We start from the raw sequence: 14,118 nt of genomic DNA, 5'->3' as shown, positions 1-14,118 counted from the left end.
TCATTTTACTATCAAGTTCCAAATCAGACAACCTAAAAAGTCTAAATTCAAAACAATTGACATTTTCTAATGGTTGGGAATCCGGTGATGTGGGCAGAGTCCCAGAATCAGAAGACGTGTAAGGCCATTCCCTCACCTGCCTTTTCGGTGGAACATTCTGATTTTCCTCGAAGACAGCGCTTTAGAGAAGGAGCTGCACTTGTTTCAAACGTCTGGTAAGTAGCCTGTTGATAGTATCCCAGAAGAGGAGAGCCTAAGGTTCTATTTGTTTTAAAGTTCTCTATTTTTCTTAAATTTTCTTTTCTTTGAGAATTTTTGGGCTAAGAGGCTTTGGAGAGAAAGCAAAAATCAAAATGCAGCAGACCCCTTCCTCCATGGCGGTCTCTGGGCTGATCCCTTTGCGCGCCGCCCCCACTGCTGCACCGTGAAAAGGGGCTTGGATTTGCAAGTAAAAACGCAGGTGGTGTCCCGCCAGACAGTTGCTTAGGAGTGTAAGCATCAGCCTTGATGTTTCACAGGCTCAGATTTCTGGTGGCACCTACAACCTGGGTACTTCTGAAATGTACAGTGAGAAGTTCATTACGTTCAACTGATACTACATGAGAAAATATATGTGAAGTTGCTTAACACAGTACCTAGACAAAAAAGACACTCAAAAAATGTTCATAAGCATTTTGTAATCATTATTTAGAGAGGTCAGTGTCTTGGAAAAAGAGGACAGAAGTCAGTAGAAAGGGGCACATGGGGAGAAGAGAGGCCCAGAGGTGGCTCAGAGATGCAGGACCTCGTATTACTGCCGGAGATGGTCCCATAGCCATAGGCTGGATGCACAGCACACGCAGCTCTGCAACCAGCTCAAAGCCTGCTTTCCCCAGGACATTTGCTGAAAAATTAATAACTAAATAATATAATTTAATACATTGTAATTAAAATCAATACATAAATCTGTAATGATTATACGTGTAGAAGTGAAGGACGTCGCTGTACAAATCGTGTGGGGCATGTGACCCTGAGCTACACACACAAGATGGCTCCTCGCGTGTTTACATCTCTTCTTAAGCTGCTGCCATTGTGTATTTCCTGTTTCCTGGTGAGCCCCTATGAATTGTTCCTAGGTCAAGGCAAGGTGGATATATAAGTACATTACTATATTGACAGGAGGAAGGCGTTTGAAACTCAGGTCCCACCAGAGGCAGAGTCAAACCTGAATAAAGGACAGACTGGCCTGTGTCTCCCTGCTTTCCTCCTACCTGCTGGCCACTCTATCTTCCTGAGATAGCACAAGCATCCCCACGGCAGGAGATACTGCATCCCCTGAGACGGCTCCCACCTGGGGATGAACTGCTTTGAGAGTATCAATCAGGAGTAAATTAGCTCCTTCTGTACACTCTTGACAAGTTAGCATGTGAAACTCATTACCCCCAGAAGTTGGTTTCTATTGCAAATGTAACTATGTTTCAAAAAAGGCTGAATTCAGCCACGCTGGGGAAGCAGGCAGGTTGGGCCTTTGGAGCTAGAGCTACAATTCAAGTCAAGCAAAGAAGATGATGTTGCCATATTCAGCTAAGTATTTTGTTTTCTTCTTACTCCTATTTCTTGTCTTTGCTGCCTTAGAGCCTGCATCCAGGCTTCTACCTGCCCCGCCACATTGCTCTCTCACCCTCACACAGGAATAGGAAACTGCTTGGTGACTGAGTTGTAGGCTTGACTGTGAGGGTGGAACAAGATCGGGGGCAAAGCACCGGCTTGAGGTGGTAAGAGTAAATTCACTTCGGGAGACTTGGGACTTGCAGCTGGGATGGTGGAGGTACCGGGAGCCTGTGAGACTAGTGAATGGTGTTCAAGAATTCCTGGGGGAGGTAACTCCCCGGGTCCCTGTTACAAGGGACTCTGTAGTCGCAGGAAGTCTGAGACCAGGAAACATGGGACTTCCTGGCTGGACATCAGCACAGGGAGATCAGGAAAAAGGTTTCCAAGTCTCAGTGGGTGCACTGTTCTGTGAGTACTGGTCAGGGCAAATCAGGATCTAGTTCCAAGGCAACGGGGCAGGGACAGCCAATTTCATGACCTGTTAATTAAAGCTGGGCCAGAAAGCAAGGGCTTAATTCCAGAGAGCGGGTCCTGAGCTTGTTCCTTGCTTGCTTCTGTCTCCGCTGATCTCTAGCTGCAGGTCTTGACCGATCCATTGCTCCTTTGCTGGACTGACCATTCTGGACTCTCACTCCAGCTAATCTCACCACAGAGCTTAGGAGAAGCGGGCCAAGTCCCTGCCCTTGACAGTTAGGATAAATCCAAGTGCTCCGAGTTATGGAATTAAAGAGAAGACAACCATTTCTTGGCAGCATTTATACTACCCATATTTCTATTAGGGTTACCAGCATTCTTATAAGATTATTTCACCCCGCCGTTCCCAATTTTCATATCCAATTAGTGGTGGACGGGACTATGATCCCAACTTCTTTCTCTTTTTATTTCCTCTGTCTTCTCACCAGTAAGCCGCATTCCTTCCCATCCACCACTCATGGAATTGAACTCAGTTTCTATCCATCTTGCTTCATTCTGCAGAGCCACTTTGTGTTTCTCTGTACTATGTGCCATTTATATGTACTCTGTCACTTTGAAAGTTTGCATTCTAACTCCTCTTGCCTCCTATAAAAGTTACCACTTTGTTCTTTCAGTCATTTATTCACTAATAATTTAGTAAGAGCCATTTCACAGAGCCTGAAGGGACCCATGTGATCACTTCTACCACAGACCCTGGGATCATAATATACACAGATAATTAAGGTTCCCCACTCATGCCCTGTCAGATGGTTCAGTTGGTTGGAGCATCATTCCTTACACCAAAAAGTTATGGGTTTGATTCCTTGGCAGGGCATATACCTGGTTTGCAGGTTCAATCTCTAGTTGGGGTGCATATGGGAGGCAGCCAATTGATGTTTCTCTCTCACATCAATGTTTCTCTTTCTCTCTCTCCCTTCCTTTCTTTAAAAAAACCCCACAAAACTCTCAGTAAAAGCATATCCTTGGGTGAGAATTAAAACAAAAGTTCCCCACTCCACTTACCCCATCCACTTCCCCATCCACTTACTTCCCAGGTAAGAACTTCATTCCTCCAACTATTTTTCTTCTCATTTGAAAATATCTCTTTATGGATTCATTCGGAAGATGGTGGCTGAGTAGGTGGAAGCTGAGGCCCCTTGCTTGAGCCCCAGCATGGATTTTCGGCTGATCTTCTGACAAGTGACCTGAGCAATCAACGGAATCTCAGCTGATAGGAATTCTTGAAGCCAAGGACTACAGAGGATGGTTTGCACTGTCCAGTAAGAGATTTTATTAGTCTAGGGGAAAATGCCCTGTGTGAGGCGCCCGCAGCAGAGGAGAGATTAGACAGAAAGTGCAGTTTAGTGGCTCCCTCCCTTCCCAAAGCAGGGCCCTCCTCGCAACCCTAATCAGGAAAGACGTGGAAGGATATACAAGGCCTGGGAGACTAAGGCCACACATACACAGTGAGCAGCATGTCCACAGCTGCGGCAGGACAGTTTCAGAGAGAAACTCTCTCTCCTGAAACTGTCAGAGGCACTGGCAGGCTGTGGACAGGCCTGACCGAGAGGTGGAGTGTGCGGAGAACCGGCCCAGGACTTGGTGCTGCAGTGTGGGGGCCACAGAGGGACTCTCTTAAAAGAGGACCTGAGGTGAGACTTGGCAGGGACATTGTGCTTGCGCACATGAGCAGTGGCTCTGCCCACAAAGAAACCAGAGTGGAAGCGCAGGTCTATCCCGCTGAGTCCAGCCGCACAGGAAGAACAGAAAGTGGAATGCTGAAGGGACTGTGGGACCCGACCCAGCGCAGCTGGTGCGCACGGGGCGATAGACAGTGAAGGGCCTGAGTCTCCTGTGAGAGCAGCAGCCCGGGGACTGGGCAGCCAGGAGCTGAACGCCTGGGATTCATTGCTCAGGCAGGTCCCTTCACAGACAGGCATGCCTGACTCCCACCTATGGGTTGCAGGCTCTGCAGATGAGCGAGGCCAGGCTCAGGAGCCCCCTGCTTGGTACATATCTGCCATGGAAAGAAGGAGAAACTATGAAAGGGCCCTTTTTGAACTTCTATCAGACATTACAAGCTATACTGGTTCCTTGGATCCTGATCCACTGAAACCAACAGAACAGAGAGATTAGAGACAGGTGCAACAAGGGGTGTTCAGGGCCCTGCCCAGCCCCAGTGCTTATACAGAGCTGCCATCAGTACCAAGCAGGAAAGAACTAATCCTTTTACATAGATTGGCCTCTCACAGGAAACGGACAGCTAATTTACCAGAAACTATACATTACTGGAAATAATCTGGGACAGACCAAGATCTATGGTGGGTGGGGAAACAGTCCCACCATCTTCCCTGAAGACTAAACAGCGCCTCCTGGGGGTGACCCAGGGATTCCACTCTCCTGATCACACCTGAGGCCCCCTCTGAAGGCAGGTGGAGACAGTGCTACCAGACATTAGATGAACCACTCCTGGGCCTTGTGCTGATGGAAAGCTGGCAGGGCAGAGCAGTGTGGGCCAGCCAAGTCTGAAGGAGACAGCCACAGATTGTGGATCACTTGTAGTCTCGAACAGGCTGCCTAAGGCTAGACTAGGACACCACCTGACATTACCAGGGGCGGATCCAGAAAGAAAAGACAGGGACAAACATTAGGCTCTGCTGAGATGAATTCCACCATGGTATTCTTCATTGTTTGTGTTATTTTTACTCCTGCATAGCTTTTAAATATTTTTTTTCAAGTTTGGTTCTATTATTTCACTATTTTAGTTTATTTCAAAACTCATATTTTACTCCATGCTTTTATTCCACCTTGCCTTCTTCCTTCCTCTTCTTATTTTTGTTTTAAATTTTATGTTTTTCCTTTCTATGCCTTGTTTCTATTGCATACTCTTACCATTTCTTCTCCCTCCAGCCTCTCAAAACCATTTTTATTGCCATTAGTCATCTCACATTCTTTTTCCTTTGTTTATAATAGCCTTATTCTCTCTCCACCTTTACTGATCTTTGCTCATTGGCTGTTGATATGGTGGTTGTCGCATTTCTTCAATTTTATTCCTAGATGTTTGATATTTTGTATTTAAAATTTAAAATTTTACTGTTCCCTTCTACTCCATTTTGCATTCCTCCTGACCTTTTTTCATTTTAAATTTCATTTTTCTCTCTCTTAGCCTGGTTTTCATTCCTGACTCTTATTATTTCTTCTCCTTCTGTCCTCTCAAAATCACTTTTCCTTCCTTTAGACATCTCACAATTGTTTTTTCTTTGTTTTTTTCTTCTTGATCCCTTTCCACCTGTATTAATCTTTGCTCGTTTGTCATTGATATTGCTATCAATAATAACCTTAAATGTAAATAGATTAAATGCTCCAATGAAAAGGCATAAGGTAGCTGAGTGGATAAGAAAACACAAATCACATATCTGCTATCTGCAAGAGACGCAAATCAGAACAAAATATATACACAGGCTGAAAGTGAAGGGATGGAAAGAAATATTCCAAGCAAATGGACATGAAAAAGAGTGCTGGGATAGCAATACTTACATCAGATGAAATCGACTTCAAAACAAAGGCAATAACAAACGAAGAAGGTCACTATGTAATACTTAAGGGAATAGTCCAACAAGAGGATATAACCTTTGTAAACATATATGCACCCAATGTAGGAGTGACTAAATACATAAAGAAAATCTTGGAGGACTTCAAGAAAGATATTAACAGCAACACAGTCATCATGGGGATTTTGACACCCCACTGTCAACAATGGATAGATCTTCCAAACAAAGAATCAACAAGGATAATGTGGCACAGAACCTTTCACCACAAAGAAGCAAAATAAACATTCTTTTCAAATGCTCATGGAACATTTCCAAAGATAGACCACACGGTAGAACATAAAACAAGCCTCAAAAAATTCAAGAAAAATTGAAATGGTATCAAGCATCTTCTCGGATCACAATGACTTAAAACTAGAAATCAGCTTCAAGGAAAAAGACTAAAAAACATTTGAATAACATGTTATAAACTTGGTCGATAATGAGATCAAAGAAGAAATTAAAAAGTATGAGAAAAAATGAAAATGAACACATGAAAACCCAAAACCTATGGGACATGGAAAAAGCAGTTATGAGAGAAAAGTTTATAGCAATACAGACCTACCTAGAAAAGATAGAAAAATCTCTAATAAACAACCTATTCCTACATCTACAAGAACTAGAGGAACAACAACAAACAAGTCCTAGAGTGAGTAAAAGGAAGGAAATAATCAAGATCAGAGCATGATTAAATGACATAAATATTAAAAAATAATTCAAAGAATCAATGAGCCCAGAAGCTGGTTCTTTGAAAAGATAAACAAAATTGACAAAACTTTAACCAGGCTCATCAAGAAAAACAGAGAGGAACCAAATAAATAAAATCAGAAATGAAAGAGGGTAAGTTACACTTGATACCACAAAAATACAAAGCATTTCAAGAAATTACTATAAACAGCTATATGCCAAGAAATTGGACAAACAGGATAAAAGGGACAAACATCTAGAAACACAATCTTCCAAAACTGAATCAAGGAAAGCAGAAAGACTGAATAGACCTATAACAACTAATGAAATTGAAGCAGTAATAAAAAAAAAAAAACTCCTGGCACACAAAAGCCCTGGAGTGGATGGCTTCACAGGTGAATTTTACCAAAATTTCAAGAAGAACTAATTCATATCCTTCACTAACTATTCCTAAAGTTTCAAGAAGAGGGAAGAACCCCAAACTTTTTTTAGAAGGCCAGGATCATCCTAATTCCCAAACCAGGTAAAGACCACAACAAAGGAAGAAAACTACAGGTCAATATTTCTGATGAATATAGATGCTAAAATCCTCAAAAAAATATTGGCAATCCAGATACAGCAATTCATTAAATAGATCATACACCATGACAAGTGAGGTTCATCCCAGGAATGCAAGGATGGTACAATATTCACAAATCAATAAACATAATATGTCACATAAACAAAATGAAGGACAAAAATCACATAATCATATCAATAGATGCTGAAGAGGCATTTGATAAAATTCAGCACCCATTTATGATAAAGACACTCAGCAGAGTGGGAATAGAAGGAGCATGCCTAACATAATAAAGACCATATATAAAAAACCTACAGCCAACATCATAGTCAACAGGCAAAAACTAAAAGCTTTCCTCTTAAGATCAGAAACAAGACAAGAGCGTCTGCTTTCACCACTTCTATTTGACATAGTACTGGAAGTTCTAGCCACACAATCAGACAAATAAGAGAAATCAAAAGTATCCAAATGGGAAAGGAGGAAGTAAATCTGTCATTGTTTCCAGATCACATGATAGCGTACATAGAAAACCCCAGAGGCTCCACCAAAAAGCTACTTGACCTAATAAGTGAATTTGGTGAAATAGTGGGTTACAAACTCAATATTTAGAAATCAAGGGCATTTTTTTACACCAACAATGAAATATCAGAAAGAGAAACTAGGAAAAAAAACCCCATATACTGTAGCAACAGGAAAAATAAAGTACCTAAGAATAAACTTAACCAAGGAGGTAAAAGACCTGTACTCAGAAAACTATAGAATACTAAAAAAAGAAATTGGGAAGATACAAATAAATAGAAGCATGTACCATGTTCATGGATTGGAAGAATCAACATCATTAAAATGTCCATACTATGCAAAACAATCTATAGATCAAATGCAATTCCTATTAAAATGCAAGTGGCATATTTCACATATCTAGAACAAATATTTCAAAAATGTATATGGAAGAAAAAAGACCCAAATTAGCCTCAGCAATCTTGAGAAAGAACAAAATAGGAGTGATCACAATACCTGATATTAAACTATATTTCAAGGCCAATGTAATCAAAACAGTCTGGTACTGGCATAAGAACTGGCACATCGACCAATGGAACAGAATAAGGAGCCTGGAAATAAGTCCATGTCTCTATGATTAATTAATATTTGACAAAGGGAGCAAGAGCTTACAATGGAGTGAAAATAACCTCTTCAATAAATGGCGTTTGGAGAACTGGATTGGTACAGGCCAAAAAAACAAACAAAACAAAACAAAAAAAGCTACACCACCAGCTTACACCATACACCAGAATAAACTCAAAACAAATAAAAAACTCAAGTACAGGTCTGGCAGAAGTAATGTCTGCTTGAGTGTGGTTGGTAGAGTAATAGTCTGGGTGTAATAATTTATCATTTTAATTTGAACATTCATCTAAAATGTCATATGGTGTGCTTGAGTGTGATATTGTTATGTTACAGAAATACATGCTTATGATTTTGTAATAAAAGATTTTGTAATAAAAAAGGGGCATTATTTGTTCAGGACCCTGTATAAATCATGACACCATAAAAGTTCTAGATGAAAACATAGGCAGTAAAATTTCAGATATTCCCATATGCCAATATTTTTGCTGATGTATCTCCTAGAGCAAGGGAAATAAAGGAAAAGATAAACAAGTGGGACTACGTCATGTTAAAATCCTTTGGCATGGGAAGGAAACCATCATCAAAATAACAAGGGAACTGACTGTATAGGAAAACATATTAGTCAATGATATATCGAACCAGGGTTTGATCTCTAAAATATGAAAGAATTCATCTGACTCAACACCAGGAAGACAAACAACCCAGTTAAAAAAATGGGCAAAGGACCTGAATAGACACTTCACCATGAGGATGTACAGAGGGTCCATAGACATGAAAAAATGCTCAACATCACTAGCCATCAGAGAGATGCATATTAAAACCACAATGAGATATCACTTCACACCTGTCAGAATGGCCATGATTAGTAAATCAACAAACTACAAGTGCTGAAGAGGATGTGGAGAAAGGGGAATCCTAGTGCACTGTTGGTGGGAATACAGTCTGGTGCAGCCACTATGGAAAACACTATGGAATTTCCTCAAACAACTGAATGTGGAACTGCCTTATGACCCCGTTATTCCACTGCTGGGAATATACCCTAAGAATCCTGAATCACCAATTCAAAAGAACTTATGCACCAATATGTACATAGCAGCACTCTTTACAATAGCCAAGTGCCAGAAACAGCCTAAGTGCCCATCAGTAAACGAGTGGATTAAAAATCTGTGGCACTTTTACACAATGGAATATTATACAGCAGAAAGAAAGCAGGAGCTCCTACCTTTCGTGACAGCATGGTTGGAACTAGAAAATATTATTCAAAGTGAAACAAGCCAGGCGGTAAAAGAAAAATACCAAATGATCTCACATATAAGAGGCATCTAATGAATGAAATAAACTAACAAGCAAAGTATAACGAGAGTCATGGAAACATGGAACCAGCTGAGAGCAACCAGAGGGGAGGGAAGAGAGGGATAATGGTGGAAAGAAGATGAGGAGACTATTCAAAGAACGTATGAATGACCCGCTGACATGAATGACAGTGTGGGATTAACTGTGGGAGCGGGGGGTGGGCTGAGCAGAGGGCAAAGGGGGGAAATTGAGACAGCTGTAAAAGAATAACAATAAAAAATTTTAATAAAAGAAAATATCTATTTATGAATTTATGACCACATTAAACCTCTACGCCTTGTAAAGTAAATAAGGTTCTAAAGAGTCTATCTTTTCAACAGATCCTTGATTAGAGTGTGGATAAAACAGTTATCACAAAACCAAATGGAGAGAAAAAAATTTTAATATAACAGTAAAACCTTTCTATTCTGTAAGGTGAAATCTTTTGACTTCAATCAGCCCTTTAAAAGGCCAATTATAAAAAAATTGATTGACTGTCGATGATTCTAAAAAAATTGATAATTATTTATAGGAAAACTTTGGGTTCATGAACCACTTTTATTTGATTTTCCTGAAAACTTACCAGACAGAAAGTTCTCACTTTTATCCACCTTCATTTTTACCTTCAGAGTAGCTTTCTCCATAGCAACTGAAAACTTTGCTGGGCTGAAATAATCCGTTCCAGCTTCCAGCGCACAGTCAAGGAATTTTAAAAACAGAGGACTTTGCAACCACAAAATACTCTCTGAGATTTCAAAGGCCACAAAGCTCCAGATAAATAATCATTTGTCTTTCTTCTGAAGGTAAGCACTGGGTTTTAAAATGTTTGTATCATCTTCTGCCATTTTTAAAATGCTAACCCAAGAATCTTAAATTCCTTTAAAAAAAAAAACAACAAAAAACAACCCATACAAGCAATCCCAGTGTCTTTGTTCCTACCCCACAGTCACTATTAGCTCATCTCTGGGCCAAGATCTGACATGCTGTTAACATTGTGCATTTTTTCTCTGACATCTCCTTCACCTTCTTCTTTGCCTTCTCCTTCTTTTTGACAGGAAGCAGGATTTATTGTTGTGTGTAAAGTGGGGGCTGAGACTCTAAAATTTTGCATTTCTTAAGCAATCGTTTGAAAAGATTAATGTTTTTCCAGAAAGCGGATTAGCTCTAGAGTTGTCCCCTCACCCCTTTAATCACCCTGAGTATGTGGATTTATCATGGCTCGTGAGGTTTTCAAATTCTCTCTCTCTTTTTTAAAATTCTCACATGAGGATATGTTTTTATTGATTTTAGAAAGTGAGGAAAGGAGGGGTGGGGCGGGGGAGAGAGAGAGAGAGAAGAGGGCAGAGAGAGAAGGGCAGAGAGAAACAGATGTGATGAGAGGGAAACACCTGTCAGTTGCCGCCGGCATGTGCCTCAACCAGGGATCTAACTGGCAAGTAGGTATGTGCTTTGACAAGTAATCGAACCTGTGACCTTTTGGTTTACAGGGTCATGCTCTATCTGAGCCACCTGGCCAGGGCTCTTTTTTTAAAGATATCATTTGTACTTTTAATACACTAAAATCTAAAAACTAACCAGTGTTTTCTGAATGTTACTATTTTTCTTCTGGTATCCTTCTTTGTCAAAAACCTTCTAACTCAACATGACATTGGTAATTATTGAAATTTATTTTCCCTTTTGTTTTATTTATTTCAGCAATAGGGACCACAAACCACTGAGAGTTTTACTTAACAAGGAGACAAAATGAGGATGTTTCTTTTCCCTGGTCCGATGACTTATACCGCCAGAATAATGGACAGAAAAATGTATTCTTAATTTTTGACTCTAGGTTTAGTTCAGAGAGAGGCAATATATCAAAATTCTTGGCTTTCCTACAGTTTGAAGGTCTACAACCACGATAGTTTCTGGCCATTTGGGGTTATAAATGACCTACAGCCCCCTGTTGTTCACAAACAGCTTGTCATTGCAAATCAGCTTAGCCACCCCATTAATGAATCCTTTCAAATATGTTGCAGGCGCAATAATTAAAGACTTTATTTTCCCCCTTCACCACAGAAATTCCTTTGGTTACCATTTCACACCGTGAACACTAACCCGCCTACTCCATCCAAGACAGACTCAAGGTAAAGGAAGAGTGGAAATGTGCTTCTGGACAAGGCTCTTAGTCTTCTGCCTGCCATTGTTCCTTCTCTTCAGCCTTGTTCCCTCTACTGTGACAGAGAAACCTTCCACCCAGGACAGCAGCGGCACTTGGAGTCCTGGCCAATTGATGGAAGTACTCCGAGTTCTCTCTGCTGGCGACCACCCACCCCTGAACCACTCAAGAAGCCTCATCAAAATACTGTTAGAGAAAACTGGCTGCCCACGGAGGACAAATGGAATGCAAGGAGACTGCAATCTGGTTAGTGCCACAGAATGGGATCAGGTACTGGGGCAAGTTAAAAGAGAGCAATGGATTCTCTAGCCATTTACTTTGGGAAAGCACAATCAAGGTAAACCTTCCAGTACCCAAGTGTGTAGTGTACCATGGCACAATGACTACCATGTTTGGGAGACAAAAGATCATTCTGCCTTCTGCATATTACATTTAAAGACAGGGGGAATTTTCTTTTTTATTAAAATGGCAATGTTTTGTAAGCCTTTCTACAACCCTTCTGCAGGTTGGGAGGTATTGACTTGTGCATATGAATTTTGTTTTCTCTTTTTTCTTATTTACCTATCCCTTTTGTGAGTTTGCAGTGAACTCGCACATCATAGGTTAGCTAGATGCTCTTTCTGAGGCATAAAATTAGTGATTGGATGTTTGTCTAATGTTGAATTTTTAAGTACTTTTTCCCAGGTATCAATGGCATTTTCTAATATTTTGCATGGTGGCTAATGAATTGGATAATCATCTTCTTAAAAATAAGGAACCTGCGCTGGGAATGGAAGTGCCATGGGTAAAGCTAAAATGAGACCCAGGGCCCCTGAGTCCCCATCCCCAGCCTTTCCCTAGTCTACCAAGTGGCACAGTCCCTGGCTGCACATCCGCGTCACCTGGGCAGATTTCACTAAATAGCCATGTGGGGGCTGCTTCTTCCAGAGACTGTGATTAAACTTGCCTAGGATAGGATTTTTTAAAATTTCTTCAGTCCACTTTAATGTAAAATCAGCATTAATGTGAAATGAAAATGTCCCTGTTCGGGTGGGTAGGTGGGTGGCATGGCTGGGGGATGGACAGGACAGGACAAGAGGTAAGAACCCATGTCTTTAAATGACCCCAGACAAAACCATGCTTCGCCATTGCTTTCCTGACCCATGAGATTTTTCAGAATGAACCCACAAATAAATAAATAAATGAAGATGCCAAAAAAAAAAAAAAAAATCAGTAAGAGAAGCAAATAAGTGCCCCCTAAAATAAATTTGGGCAGACGTTCTCAATCCTGGTTGGTTCTAGGGGAAACGTTTCTGAACAAGTGTTTTGCTTTTTTTCATGACGAAAGGGTCTTGCTCATAGAATTTTTCTCTGTTTTGCACAAACAATAAATAATTCAATAACTGGTACTATTCCCAAGGGTTCCCAGAGAAAACATGTGTTCTAATAGGCAGCTCATCTGTGATGACATTAATTTTTATATATAGCAACATAATACTTCCCACTGGAAATAACTAGGAGTCATATCTTATTAGTATCCTCTGAGAATTTGCTTCAGGGAAATGTTCTCTAATGACATGACGTGCCTTTTTAAGGCTGGTTGAATATTAGGTTAGCTTGGGGGAATGTAAACATGCAAAATTGTTCTCCAGTTTTGGGGGGAGGAGGAGTTGTTTTTGCACTTTCTGGTTTCTGTGACATTATTGAGAATTTGGCCAAGTCAGCTTCCGTTTGATTTAGTTCCATTCTTAGGAAGTGAAACACTGTCTCTAATAGTTTTTCCCTCTTGCTGCTGCTATTTCTTTTTTTCTTTGGAAGAGCTTGAGATTTTGAAAGAGAGAGAGAGAGAGAGTGAGAGAGAGAGGCAAATCTCAGATTAGCCTGCTCAGAAGACCGCAGGTCACCCGAATCCCCATAAGCAAGGAGCCACGCCATCTCCCCGTGCCATCCATAAAAAGTCAGAAAGAAACAGTGTCCTGTTGATTTCACAAATACCCATGTCCTGGTGCAAATCACAGGCTTCAGTTGTCATTTTTAAGTACTTTTTCCCAGGTATCAATGGCATTTTCTAATATTTTGCATGGTGGCTAATGAATTGGATAATCATCTTCTTAAAAATAAGGAACCTGATCTTGTTGCCTTTTTTAGGGACTTCGTCCACTGAGAGGCAGCATTTGTATTAGAAATTTTGTGGTGAAAAGAGGAAAAGGCGTGAGTTCATATCCCCAAACATCTGAAAAAAGAGGAAAGTGAGGATGCAAAAAAAAAAAAAAATTCTCAATTTTATTTTGGGTCCAGGTAAAAACTGAAGTCTTTTAAAAATTAATCTGAAACATTTGAGAGCACTGTGCTTTTCAAAATAAATTTATTCAGGCTGCAGCTTTAGAAAATGGGTAGTCTTGCCCGAGCGGGGCCTTTTCTTTTCTTAATGAGAAGGGTTAGGATGGAGTTTTGATGAATTTAATGAGGGATTAAGTGACTCCAAAGGATAAATTTCACTTCAGTAATAATGAGAACCACGACCGTATGTGGGTTACAGGTGTGGTGAAGGGAAAAGAACCTGGTGGGGTCTGGAGTCGGTCAGCAGTGTTCTGGCAACTTCTAGCTGTTAGGACTTGCACAACTTCAACTTCCTCCTCCGCGTGACCTAG

At 40.7% G+C, this 14,118-nt stretch overlaps 1 protein-coding gene across 2 annotated transcripts in view; it reads left to right on the top strand.

Annotated features, from left to right (window-relative positions):
* Positions 1-11,473: 11,473 nt before the first annotated feature.
* SLC39A12 (solute carrier family 39 member 12) overlaps positions 11,474-14,118 on the top strand; it is a 65,567-nt gene continuing 62,922 nt past the window's right edge. For both annotated transcript variants that reach the window (XM_054590495.1, XM_054590485.1), the window contains exon 1: positions 11,474-11,734. In XM_054590495.1, the coding sequence (XP_054446470.1) occupies positions 11,474-11,734 (261 nt within the window). The remainder of the gene's footprint in view (positions 11,735-14,118) is intronic.

The sequence above is a fragment of the Pteronotus mesoamericanus genome, unplaced genomic scaffold (assembly GCF_021234165.1).
Source record: "Pteronotus mesoamericanus isolate MK-2021 breed Mesoamerican mustached bat unplaced genomic scaffold, CSHL_Meso_final contig_130, whole genome shotgun sequence".
NCBI lineage: Eukaryota > Metazoa > Chordata > Mammalia > Chiroptera > Mormoopidae > Pteronotus > Pteronotus mesoamericanus.
The sequence above is the reverse complement of the archived record's forward strand: the minus strand, read 5'-3'. Positions and strand labels throughout refer to the sequence as shown.